The sequence below is a fragment of the Chiloscyllium plagiosum genome, unplaced genomic scaffold (genome assembly GCF_037043375.1).
Source record: "Chiloscyllium plagiosum isolate Xiang-an unplaced genomic scaffold, Cpla_swu_hap1 HiC_scaffold_36, whole genome shotgun sequence".
Lineage (NCBI taxonomy): Eukaryota > Metazoa > Chordata > Chondrichthyes > Orectolobiformes > Hemiscylliidae > Chiloscyllium > Chiloscyllium plagiosum.
The window spans coordinates 40,963,143-40,977,179 of NW_028270174.1; the positions used below are offsets into that span (position 1 = coordinate 40,963,143).

Here is a 14,037-nt window from a genome sequence, read left to right on the forward strand (position 1 = left end):
ATATCTTTGCTTAACCTGTCCCAGGATAGATGTGTTGTCCCAGTTGAAATGGTGGGTTTTTTTCATCTGTGTGTAGGGCTATGAGAGAGAGAGGGTCGTGTCTTTTTGTGGCTAGCTGGTGTTCGTGTATCCTGGTGGCTAACTTTCTTCCTGTTTGCCCGACGTAGTGTTTGTGGCAGTCCTTGCATGGAATTTTGTAGATGATGTTGGTTTTGTCCATAGGTTGTACTGGGTCTTTTAAGCTTGTTAGTTTTTGTTTGCGAGTGTTGGTGGGTTTGTGTGCTACTAGGATTCCGAGGGGTCTTAGTAGTCTGGCTGTCATTTCTGAGACTTCTTTGATGTATGGTAACTCCATCCAGGACAAACATATAAATAAAAAGCAGGAGACAACAGCTTCGCTTCACTTGGAGGTCGCCACTGATGATGTTACCTAGCCAGGTAACGAAACGTCTGGATATCAAACCTACAGCTCACCGAGCAAACCTACACCCTAAATGATTCCTATTCTTCAAGTCTCATCAGGTTTGGAAAAGAAAAATGATATTAGACTTGAAACATGAACTATTTCTCTCACCACTGATGCTGCCAGATGTGCTGACTTTCTGCAGCACTTTTTGCTTTTATTCTATTTTTATCATCCCTGTAATTGTAAAGTCACCATCATGGGCGGCACAGTAGCTCAGTGGTTAGTCCACCCTCTGGCAACTGTCTGTTTGGAGTTTGCACATTCTCCCTGTGTCTGCGTGGGTTTCCTCCGGGTGCTTCAGTTTCCTCCCATAATCCAAAGATGTGCAGGTCAGGTGAATTGGCCGTGCTAAATTGTCTGTAGTGTTAGGTGCATTTGTCAGAGGTAAATATAGGGTAGGGGGATGAGTCTGGGTGGGTTACTCTTCGGAGGGTTGGTGTGGACTTGTTGGGCCAAATGGCCTGTTTCCATACTGTAAGGAATCTAATCTAATCATGCCAGAGGACAGTAGAGCTACTTTCGCATTAGAAACTGATGGTGAATTTAACATGAGGGCTACAATGCCTCAGGTGAAGGGTAAGGTTGAGAAGTCTGGACTTTCAAGGTAAACTCTGCTCGTGTGGCAACTGAACCTACACTCTGGTGTCACTCTGATTCGTAAACCAGCAGTCCAGCAAACTGAACTAACTTTCCTCATTATTATTATTAATTGTTAAACTAAGGGAATAACATTCATTTAAATAATAATACCTCATAAATACAAAAAAACAATTCGCAAACTAAAGGTAAAGATGCCGGAGCTTTTTTTTTTAGATTAGATTACATTACAGTGTGGAAACAGGCCCTTCGGCCCAACAAGTCCACACCGACCCGCCGAAGCGCAACCCACCCATACCCCTACATTTACCCCTTACCTAACACTATGGGCAATTTAGCATGGCCAATTCACCTAACCTGCACATCTTTGTGACTGTGGGAGGAAACCGGAGCACCCGGAGGAAACCCACGCAGACAAGGGGAGAACGTGCAAACTCCACACAGTCAGTCGCCTGAGGCGGGAATTGAACCCGGGTCTCCGGCGCTGTGAGGCAGCAGTGCTAACCACTGTGCCACCGTGCTGCCCACACGGTGGGCGGCAGCTCTACCAGGTCATACGGCTGCTCTCTCATTACAGTTGTGACTGGTGATGGTTTAATTGAAGGGTCACCATATCTCAGTGAAGGGAAAGGTTAAGAAGTTGAGTCCTTTATGGTAACCTCAGCCAGTACAGAAATTGATCCCAAGTTGTTGGCATCACAGTGCATCTCAGAACAGCTTTCCAGCAAATTGAGCTAACAGACCCCTACTCCAACTATTTGTTGTGCATTTTCAGTTTGCTGAAACTGGAAATGAGAGAAACTAAACCAGGAATAGAATGTAATACATTTGTAACAATGCCAAGTATTATGCATCCAGTGTATATTTTAGAATAATTTTAAGCAATCCCAAGTGCATCTGTTGACTTTTGCCAAAATGATCTTGGGAATGTTACCCTTTATCTTGAAATTAACAAGTAACACATGCAACTCTGAATCCATTACATTGAGCTCATTTCCAAACAGCTTATTTGTACTTTGTATCAGTGGTTGATCAAGTGGTAGCAGTCTCACCATTCAGATCAGAAGGTTATCAGCTCAAGTTTCACTCAAGATTTGAGCACAGAAACAGAACTGACATTTCAGTGCAGCAGTATAGCTTTGTTGATTAAAGATTAAACCATCTGTTTAGGTGTTGTTAAAGATCCTGTGGTACTATTTGAAATAACAGCTGAAGAATTCTCCCCAGTGTCCTAATCAATACTTGTTCCTCAACCAACCTCACTGAAATAGATTAATGTGTCAATTGCACATTTTATGCGCTAACAGCCTGCTCCTTTTCCTACAATAGCACTGACACTTCAGAAAGTATTTACCATATGTATTTTTGTAAAAGTCAGTATTGTGAGACTTTTCTTTCAGGCAAAAACATGAATAAGTTGACATTTAAAAGGGTTGTGTTTTCAAGGAGCTCAGATCAAATGATAAAAGACCTGCTCTGCACAACTTGCATAGATCTCAAAAGAACCCACAAGGTTATGAGGACCAGCCCTTTAACATGCCTCTCTTTCTTTCACCCTGTGATTTATTGAGGAATTTCCCAGCATCCCTCCACACCCTGGGAGAGGAAATGTCAGTTGAATCTGCAATTTCAATGGGGTAAGAGAAAAAAAAGGGAGGGCTACGTTGTTAGAAAATATCACAGTATGGGACAATCCCTCCGCACGTGCAGGGGGATTACAATGAGTCTACAATTGCATGAGCTTGATTGGTAAGCTCTCTTTCCCTGCTCCAGGAAGATTGAGGACAATAGTTGAGTACAAGGCCCATGCGTACATTTATTTAATATTCACCTGAAAGCTGCCCTCTGCATCCAGTTTCCACATCCATATTTTTATACTCCAGACAGTTTCTGTCCCCAAAGATCAAATTCGAATTACATTTTTATTGTACTAACTGACAATAAAAACTGAATGCAATATGGTAATGAATAATGAATTTAAATTTTTGATGATTGTAGAAACCATTCTTTGTTTTGTTTAGTCTTTGTTGAAAAAACAACAGTTTACTTTTACTTGAGGATATAGTAAGTTCCTTTCCTTTTAAGGGTAAAGATCATGGAGTTGACTCTTATATGATACCAATTCTGATGAGTATATTCAGCAACTGGCTGTAAAAATGTTTGGACATTCTAAAGTCACGAAAGGCTCTTTATAAATCATTGTTTCCTCTGTTATATACATCTCTTGGGAGTGCCAAATCAGTTCAACTGATGCACTGTCCTAGTCAATCAAAAAACAAATATAGCAGAAATAAAGCCAGGCAACAAGTTAGCATAATACTACACCAATGCTGCGTGTGACAGAGAGACAACTGAAGATAGAAGGCCATCTATTTCATTTCCCACAATTATATTCATCAGAGCGGCAGCAAAACAGATAGAAAACAATAGAACTAGCCAAACAAGACCTAGCAAAATATTTTCAAGAGGACTTTTAGGAAGTGGATACCACCTCAGCTACAACAAAAGGGATTGTGATGCACAAGGGGGAATCTAGCTGCCCTGATACCTCTAGTACCTTTTGGGACAAAATCTAAATAAGTCAGTCAACAATCACCATCAAAAAAAGAATAAATCAAAATAAGAGTACTCTCACTTACCTCATCTTGCATTCTCTACTTCATTCACCTTGCCTCATTCTTTTTTGCATTTTTAAGACTAATTTAAATGTTTTATATTTCTAACTGAAACTTCCTGCCTCAAAGTAAATACCTACTGTTGAGATATTAAATCTCAATTATTACACTATTCAATTTGCAAGAATAACTGGTAATATTCAGAATTGACCTCAATTAGCTCAAATTCATTTATAAAGTCAATGTTCACCCAGACAGAGATTCAGGATTTGAAAACAAACCTGATAATAATGTTTTGTCAAATGTAAAATTTAAAACCCTGCCACATAGAAAAACTTAATATCAATGGCCCAGGAATGCATTTCTCAATTTCTTATGCAAAGTCTTCTAATCATTATTCTACAGTCATGCAATAAGACTATTGCTTAATGTGCTGTATATACGAAGTCAGGTAATGCAAAAGATTAACATGCAGTTGTACCTTTAAACAATTTGAGTATTAATTTCTCGTAATCAGTGAAGCATACAACTAAAAGATGGTGAAAATGCAGAAAAAAATTACAGAAACAATTCTATGTTTTCATGCATTACATTTACACAGAAAATTAATATTCTTTAATTACACCTTGTGAAGTTCTTAAACAAATTAACTTTTACTCACTGAATATTTGGAGTAATGCCTTCCAACAGGACTATATTTACACCACCTATATGAGCAGTTGCACAAGTTTCAGTCATCTTTTGGTGTAAAACATCTGAAGTAAAACCACAATAAGTTAAGAACATTTGTTCAGCACACAAGTTAAACGCTTATAAATCAATGTATTAATTTTGAAATATACAATTCAAGTATGAAGGTTTAGAAAAGTTTTGCACAAATTTTTTAGATCTTTCCAACATTAAATATTTACAATTTTTAAACAATAAGATAGGAGGAAAAAGAAGTAGACAAGATGTGTTTGCTATTCCCTCCCATTTAACATTGAGGTTTCTTCCACTTTCCTTGTTGACTTAACTGTCTCCAAGTCTGAAAATGAGCAGTTATCTGCATGTTGCCAGATGTGTTTTGTATTTCCAGCATTTGGTTTTCATTTTGATTTCCTGCATACAGCTCATTCTGCTATAACACGCATTTCATTAACGCAAATTTGATGTGATGCAATTGACAAATTAGGGACACTGTTTCTAAAGCACAAACTGTTAAGCTGTGTGTTGGCTGTAACGTGATTACATCGCCAACACTTTAGCTGCTGTTTCTAAAGTGCGATATTTCTATAATGCGGGATTGCAGAAGAACACAACCATTGCTTTATAGAACTACCTGTACATTGTTTCCCCAGCATACGTTGTAAACAATTCAACTTTGTCAAAGATTCATACTGTGGAGTACCAGTGTTGGCCTAGAGTGGACAAAGTCAGGAATCACAATATCAGGATATAGTCCAACAGATTAATTTGAAATCACAAGCTTCTGGAGTTTGGCTCCTTCGTCAGGTGAAGTGAGAGGGAAGTACACAGAACATAGAATTTATAGGCAGAGAGATCAAAAGATCACATAAATGGTGTGAGTGGAGTGTCAAATACTAAGTCTCTGCAGGTGACCAAGGGTATTAGACAGTGTGAGTAAAGTGTCCATAGCTGAATAACAACTGAAGGGATGACCTATAATCGATTAAATGATAGAGAGAGATAATTACAAAAAATTAAAAATAAGGTGGTGCTGGAGAAAACCAAATGACTGAAATAGCATGGAACACAAACAGAAGCTGCCAGAAAAGCCCAGCAGGTCCCACAGCATCTGTGAAGAAAAGTCAGAGAAAGGGTCACTGGACACGAAACGTTAACTTGGGTTTTTCTTCACAAATGCTGTCAGATGCACTGCGCCCTTTCGGCAACCTCTGCCCTTGCTCCTGATTTAAAGCATCCGTAGTTCTTTCGGTTTTTATTTGACTGGAATAACATGATAGGCATAACAATCGCATACCAAGGGTCTAACCAAAGTAATAAGTAATCCAATATTGTACAAACCAATTAAGGTAGAGAGATCATAACAATTTATCAAGGTGATGGTGTCAAAACAGGACTATAAGGAAGATTTTACAGATAAGAACAGTGTGGTGGGGTCACATGTAGCGCAACATGAACCTAACATCACAGTTGAGGCTTTCTTCATGGGTATGGAACTTAGCTATCAGTTTCTGCTTGATGATTCTGCGTTGTTATGTATCACAAAGGTTGCCTTGGAGGACACTTAGCAGAAGACTGGAAGTTGAATGTCCTTGACTGCTGAAGTATTCCCCGACTCAGAGGGAACATTCCCGTCCGGCAATTATTGGGTGGTGTCCATTCATCCATTGTTCATAGAACATGGAAACAGATGCTTTGGTCCAACTAGTCCAGGGGACCACGTTCCTAAACTAAACTAGCTCCACTTGCCTGCGTATGGCACACATCCTTCTAAACCTTTCCTATTCATGTACTTATCCAAATGTTTTTTAAAACTGTACCTGCATCCATCACTTCCTCTGGCAGATCACTCCACTCATGAACCAGCATGTTAAAAAAAAAATGCCTCATGTCCTTTTTAAAACTTTCTCCTCTCACCACAAAAATATGTCCCTTAGTTTTGAACTCGCCCAGCATTGGGAAAATACCCTTGCTATTCACCTTACCTAGGGCCCTCATGATTTTATAAACCTCCACCACCTATGCTCCAGTACAAAAAGTCCCAGCCTATCCATCCTACTTTTATAACTCAAACTCCCCATGCCCATTAAAATCCTGATAAATCTTTTCTGAATCCTCTCCAATTTAATTATATAGTGGAATTAAAAATATTGATGATAAGGATTAAATATAAATTGAATATCTATCAGGTCAATAATATTCTAAAAGGAACTACTTTTACTGAAGCTAATCTTAATATTATAAACTATTTATAAAATGGGAGTTGATTGTTTTAGAATTACAATACAGAAGATCTGATCTCATAAATAATCTGCTCAACCAGACACTTGTTCATCATAGTATCCCCAATTTCCAATAAGTATAATCTTATTTGATTTTAATTGATCATCTATTTTAATATAATTACCTTTCATTTTCTCCTTTACTGTAAAGCTTCCATGAATCTTCTTAAGCTCTGCTTCCATTGTTAAGCCTCCAATGTCTGCTTCTAGATGAGTGCGGTTCACCATACCAACTCCAAACACTATAAGTGTGACATGGTGGGGTTCAGCACTTACTAAGCTGCGCTTCCTCGACAGTCTGTTCGGACTTGAGCAATCCTGTTCATTTTCAAAAACTACTCTGCAGCCAGGTTCAGTGGGACTTCTTCCGCCTGTATCTACAGATAAAACTTAATTAGAAAATTCATCTCAGTTCCTACAAAATTCACACATGGCATAATCAGGCCTTAAGTTATGAATTATCTTTGCTACTCATCCCCTTTCTCTTCCTTTTTTTAAACCCACTTCTTTGGCTTTTTTTTTGCTTGATTTTCTGGTTCATTCATTTTTTCCTTCTGAAGAGCCTAGTTTTTTTTCCCCGAAATTAAAGGTGCAATGGTACAAATAGGACACATTAACCAATTTAAAGTTTAAAATTGACAATTTATTGAAGGCAGTTGAAAAGCCAATCGAGGTTTTTACTTTCATGCAATGTCTGTATTTAAATTAATAATTTTGAAGAGGTAACAAGTAGGTTAGACCAGGGAAACCCAGTGGATGTGGTCTATCTAGACTTTCAAAAGGCCTTTGATAAGGTGCCACACGGGAGGCTGCTGAGCAAGGTGAGGGCCCATGGTGTTCGAGGTGAGCTGCTGGGATGGATTGAGGATTGGCTGTCTAACAGAAGGCAGAGAGTTGGGATAAAAGGTTCTTTTTCAGAATGGCAGCCGGTGACGAGCGGTGTCCCGCAGGGTTCGGTGCTGGGGCCACAGCTGTTCGCATTATATATTAACGATTTGGATGAGGGAACCGGGGGCATTCTCGCGAAGTTTGCCGATGATACGAAGTTAGGTGGACAGGCAGGTAGTACTGAGGAAGTGGGGAGGCTGCAGAAGGATCTTGACAGGTTGGGAGAGTGGTCCAGGAAATGGCTGATGGAATTTAACGTGAGCAAGTGCGAGGTCTTGCACTTTGGCAAAAAGAATAAAAGCATAGACTACTTTCTAAATGGTGAGAAAATTAATAAAGCCAAAGCACAAAGGGATCTGGGAGTGCTAGTCGAGGATTCTCTAAAGGTAAACATGCAGGTTGAGTCCGTGATTAAGAAAGCGAATGCAATGTTGTCTCTTATCTCAAGAGGGTTGGAATATAAAAGCAGAGATGTACTACTAAGACTTTATAAAGCTCTGGTTAGGCCCCATTTGGAGTACTGTGTCCAGTTTTGGTCCCCACACCTCAGGAAGGACATACTGGCACTGGAACTTGTCCAGCGGAGATTCACACGGATGATCCCTGGAATGACAGGTCTAACATATGAGGAACGGCTGAGGATACTGGGATTGTATTCGTTGGAGTTTAGAAGATTAAGGGGAGACTTAATAGAGACGTACAAAATAATACATGGCTTGGAAAAGGTGGATGCTAGGAAATTGTTTCAGTTAAACGAGGAGACTAGGACCCGTGGACACAGCCTTAGAATTAGAGGGGGTCATTTCAGAACAGAAATGCGGAGGCATTTCTTCAGCCAGAGAGTGGTGGGCCTGTGGAATTCATTGCCACGGAGTGCAGTGGAAGCCGGGACGCTAAATGTCTTCAAGGCCGAGATTGATAGATTCTTGTTGTCTCGAGGAATTAAGGGCTACGGGGAGAACGCTGGTAAGTGGAGCTGAAATGCGCATCAGCCATGATTGAATGGCGGAGTGGACTTGATGGGCCGAATGGCCTTACTTCCACTCCTATGTCTTATGGTCTTAATACACAATTATTTTACCTATTCCCATGACACATTGATTTTTCTTTCATCATCCCTCAATATGAAGGACAAAAAGTTGTTTTTAAATTTACTCTGCAAATGTTTACTCATAACTTCGTCCATCAGGAATGAACGACTTTTGCTTGAAATGTCAATTTTCCTGTTCCTTGGATACTGCCTGACCAGCTGTGCTTTTCCAGCACCATACGTTTTGACTCTAAGCCGATGGAGATGCCAACATAAAAATACTGGAAGAATACTTTGAAGTTATTCTTGTAATCAATGGTTGCAAGATTGATGGAAGTGATCGCCAAATTAAAAAAGATAGTCCAAAAATACTATAGTGTAACATTCACTTAGTGGACTAGGCTCCTCAAAATATCTTCCACCTATCCAACATCATCCAATCCTACTGGCAACATTCAAAACAGAAACAGCCTTCTCCCTCCAAGAAAATCAAGAAGGGCAATCCTCTTCCACAGATCATTGACCAACTTCATGATAACCTCCCCAGAAGGTCCCCTCAGACGATCATTTCAATGTAAAATCAGCTAAACCACGTGGCACAAAGCAGGTAAACAGAAGATAATATGCTTATCTGGAATCGGCAATCATCATGTATTTCATCTAAAGACTTTCAGGATGCTATATGTACAATTCTCCCACCTCAAGTTGTTCTGCTGAGACTTGTCATACCCAAGGATTGTGATGAAGAACTCTGTGACATTTTTGAAAGGTGTATGTTCTTAGTATGATCATATCAAACCATTGTTTGACTGGTCTGGGAGATGGCTCTCACAATTTTGGAACAAATCCAGAGACATTAGTAAGGACTACATGCAGTGTCAATTGAAATTGGATATGCTTTTGCTGTGTCAGGTGGTGTGATCGAATTTATTTTTATTAAAATTTTCAGAGTAGTTTGATGGACCTTTATGATTTGTTAGGCTGTCCCAGAAGGCATTCATAACTGAATCAGTCGCATTTCTGTGGATCTGGGGTCACATGTAGCCCAGATCAAGTAAGGCCAATAGATTTGTCTACAAATTGCCTATAACGGGAATTAGCAAATCAAACTGGATTTACAACAATCCAGTAGATAAAGGCCATTTTTACTGATAATGTTGTACTCCAAATTTACAGGATAAGCAAATTGAAATTACCCAGATGCCATGATGGGACTTAAAATCATATCTCTGGATAACTGTTCCAATAATGGAATTATTACGTTGCCAGACCTATTTTCAGAAATTTATCACAGCATCCAGGATATCCAATAGACTGACTTCAAAGTCGGATTTCACATTTTATGTAATATAGAAGAATTATCCTACCTGTAGGACCTAACACCTCGGGGGAAGATTTTTCAAGAATGCCCGTTGGATCAGATATTAGTGAATAAAAGTTAAGCAGTTTGTACATATTCTGCCAACACTCTGCAGATGGTTCACTTTGCTCAGACACCGTGATCGAGTCAGAGTCATCCATTTGAATAGTCACATGATCTACAACATCCTTCGATCCCTTCCTAGAAACCTTCGAGGTTCTTCTTTGTGTTGGCCCAGATGAATTTTTATTGCGTGACTCTCTTTTACTGTTCTCATTCCCAAGTCTTTTATTTGCTTTAGTGCTATTTCCTCTGACACCTCCATTAAGACTGCCTCGAGAACTGCGACTGAAATCTGATGACCGAAAATCTCGATGTTTGCGTGTTTTGAATGTTGGTGTGGGGGACACAGACCCAGCTGTGTATCTGCTAAGTTTAATGTCTGTCTGAGTGGCCTTTATATCATCAACCATTGTGCTAAATTGATGAATGAGACGAACCAATGCCATGTCCACATGCTGGCTGATAGACTGACAGGAGATAGTGAAGTTAACATGAAAGGTGTTTTGGTGATGCCTACTAAGTTCATGGAAAGTAAGAGCATTAGTTGAGCTTTGGTTGCTAGTCGGTCTATCCATCACAACTGCATTTATGCTGAATGTATCAAACATCAATGCTGGTTTGAAATCAAGAGGTGGTAGGTTTATCATGCCCTGTCTGAAAAATCACAAAAGATGAAAATGAAATAAGTTTTGCATTCAAGCTGAAATATATAATTAAAACGCTATTTTTATTACTAATAAGAAACTGATTCATTAACTGTAGGTCAAGGACGATTTGCTGGGTAAAACGTGAGTTCATGGAATGCCCTGCCAGTAGCAGTGGTGGACTCTCCCTCTTTATGGGCATTTAAACAGGCATTGGATAGGCATATGGAGGATAGTGAGCTAGTGTAAGTTAGTGTAGGATCAGCGCAACATCGAGGGCCAAAGGGCATGTACTGCGCTGTATTTTTCTATGTTCTATGTATATAAAAAGTAGGATAGAGCCAAAGTAGATGATTTTTGTAAGCCATGTTAGTTAAGATGTAGGTACAATAAGATGGGAGAGGGTTCACCCTTACACTTCTAATGTTGGCAGTGTAATCTCAATGCCTTTTCAATATGGTCTCTGGTGCTGAAACAGGTATGATTGAAGCAAATAGAAGGAAACAGGCAGTTTGGGTTTATGGATCAGGATAAATTGAAGCCCAGATTGAGATCCACACAAGATCAAGCTGACAGTGTTTGGCAAAGTGAAGTGACGGTCAAAATAAAGAAACACAAACATAATAGCTGGTTTAAAGAAGCAACCAAGAAGAAAATGTTAACAGGGAGTAATGGCCAATAAAAATAAATCTCAGAATCAATGACTTGAGCTTTTGAAATCTCTGGATCAGGGTAATGCTCTGTTTTTAAGTATATAAGAATGTTTATACAATATCACAGTTTTCCTGATATTGCCAATATTCAAAACAGAAACTGCTGGAAAATCTCAGTAAATCTGTCAGCATGTGTAGAGAAAAATCAGTGTTAACATTTCATTTCCAGTGAACCTTCTCCCGAACCAGCAAATACCTTGTCAGACACCAGGGGTGACAGTGAAATAAATGACAGTGAACAAGAAGAAAAAAAAAATGGAATGGAAATCCTGTCAGAGCGAGGAGCACAACTTTGCAGGTCACAGAGCTTGAAATGTCAACTCTGATTTCTCTCCACAGATGCTGCCAGACCTGCTGAGATTTGCCAGCATTTTCTGGTTTTATTTCTTTGCTTTTGCTTTTTTTCTAATATTCAAACTTTGAAATTTTAGTAACGTATTCATTTTTATGAACCTTGCGAATTATAGATGCATATATCAATCATTGTTATTGCTCTAATTTTCTTACAATAGTTTCTGTTGCAAGAACGAAAGCGAATTAGTCATTACATACCTTCTTTTTTTTCTGATCTTTCTCTCTTTGGATGTATCCGAATCAACAATATCTGCCCTGAGACAGTCCAGGCTCCCAGAGAATGACAAGTGTTCCCCAAAGTACATTCCATAAGTTAAAGGTGCAATATCTTGCGACTGAATTCCTGTATTACTCAGCAAAGGCTTAAAAACAACCTGAAAAGAATTAATAAGAATGATACTTCAATCTTATATAAATTATTTCAAATAATAATAGTTCCAGTTTTTCTATGAACATAAAAGAGGTTTTGCAACACATGCAACTTGAAATAATTATTGCAAAAAAAAAACATATTAAAAAATGCACTGAATCATTAAATGATAAAGCAGCAGAGATTAAGAAAAGCCCCTCAATGTCTGAGTTCTGGTGAATGCATATTCCTAACCAGCTATGAAAAAACCAATTGCAGATGTACAAAATATATTCTAGTTTTAAGAAAATTGTACGTAAAAGTTATGCTTTCACATTTGGAAATAAAAATGACTGGCATATTACTGAATGCAATTAGAAGGCAAACTATAGGGCTCTCTAATTACCTGTGCATCAGCCAACTGAACAGCAGGAGGGCCTTGGTTACCCTCCTCAATACCAACAATTTCGTCCTGACTAGTGCTGTTCTGAGACTGTGTGCCATCCAGCGTGTTCTGATCACTTGACAGCACTGTATTAAAGTCAGATGCAGATTGTATTGTTGGAAGATTATATGTCAAACCTATGCAAAACAGCAACACACATTTAAACCATGGTATAAAATGCTTATGCGGCAGGCATGAAGTATCATGACAAGAATACATTTTAATCCAACTTCGACATTTATAATTGTTTCAGACCTCTACAGCTATTGATTAGCAAAGTCATAAGATAAGTTTATAGTCCAACATTTTGTAAAGCACCAGAAGATGTCCTGATTGCAACTTGTTTTAATGATCATACACAGAATAAAACTGAATACATTACTTAAATAATATGATTTCTAATTGCCATCATTTATAATGGTTTGCAGGTGACACTGTGTTTAAAGTCACAATGAACAAAAATAATGTTTCTCTAGTTTTGCAGCTTTCTTTTAACTACAAAGAAATAAATATGTTACTATTCACTTCTCTTTTAGAATTCCTGACGCACTGGAACTCAAATAATTAGCACATAATCAGAAAAATCCAACAGCCAGGTATTTCATGACATGTTGAAGAGATGAATTCAGTAATTTAAAAAAATGAAAACATAAGCAGTGCTGCCTTCTCTCAGAGAGGAGGCTGACCTCTCACCTTGCACGCACCTTCATCTACCTATTGCATTCTCAGCTACCTTCCCCTCCCATTTATCTCTCAGTCCTCTGGCCCACAAGCCTCATTCCTGATAAAGGACTTGTGCCCGAAACATCGATTCTCTTGCTCCTCGGATGCTGCCTGACCTGCTGTGCTTTTCCAGCACCACATTCTCGACTCTGATCTCCAGCATCTGCAGTCCTCACTTTCTCTTGCCTTCTCTAAAACTATGGCAAACTTTGAGGAAGAATGCAGGACAATTTAGAAATATGTAGACTTGGTGCTAAACGTTAAACGTAATTTTACATGGATAAATACCAGTTGGGAAAAACAGAAAAATGACGTACACAGTAGAAACTAAGAAACCTAGGTCAAAGAACAAAGAAATTCAAGGATACAGGTGAATAAATCATTATTAGCAACATCATAAGTCTGCAAAGCACTTAAAATGTCATAGCCCAGAAATTAACTTGTGTGTGTACAGGATTCAAAAGTGTTAAAGATATGTAAAACTGTACAGGACCCTAATCATGCCAAACCTCAACAAAACATGCATTGCTCTAATTGAGCTATTATAAAAAGGATGGAGAAACTGTATGAAAGCAGAATAGAGATTTACAAGAATGGAAATAGCACAGAGAAACTACAGCTGTTAGAAAAGATGGAACAGAATTTTGTCTGGAAAAAAGAAAATAATGAGGAAACCCAACAGAGGTCCATAAACTTATGCAAGTTGCCACTTGTTGCAGAACATTAAACTAAAGGCCATCACTTCAAGGTAGTTATTAATAAATCAAATCTAGAAATCAAGGTAAGTTACTTTACTTAGAGTGTGAATAAAATGTAGAACA

General features: G+C 38.7%; 1 protein-coding gene across 12 annotated transcripts in view; it reads right to left on the reverse strand.

The window, feature by feature from the left end:
* Positions 1-14,037, reverse strand: part of bltp1 (bridge-like lipid transfer protein family member 1) — a 434,366-nt gene that overhangs the window by 136,277 nt on the left and 284,052 nt on the right. For 11 of the 12 annotated variants that reach the window (XM_087980106.1, XM_043674037.2, XM_087980105.1 and 8 more), the window contains 5 exons: positions 12,455-12,630; positions 11,898-12,073; positions 9,933-10,642; positions 6,773-7,024; positions 4,340-4,433 (listed from right to left, as the gene is read on the reverse strand). In XM_087980106.1, the coding sequence (XP_087836232.1) occupies positions 4,340-4,433; positions 6,773-7,024; positions 9,933-10,642; positions 11,898-12,073; positions 12,455-12,630 (1,408 nt within the window). The remainder of the gene's footprint in view (positions 1-4,339; positions 4,434-6,772; positions 7,025-9,932; positions 10,643-11,897; positions 12,074-12,454; positions 12,631-14,037) is intronic. The other variant, XM_087980108.1, reaches the window with a different exon arrangement.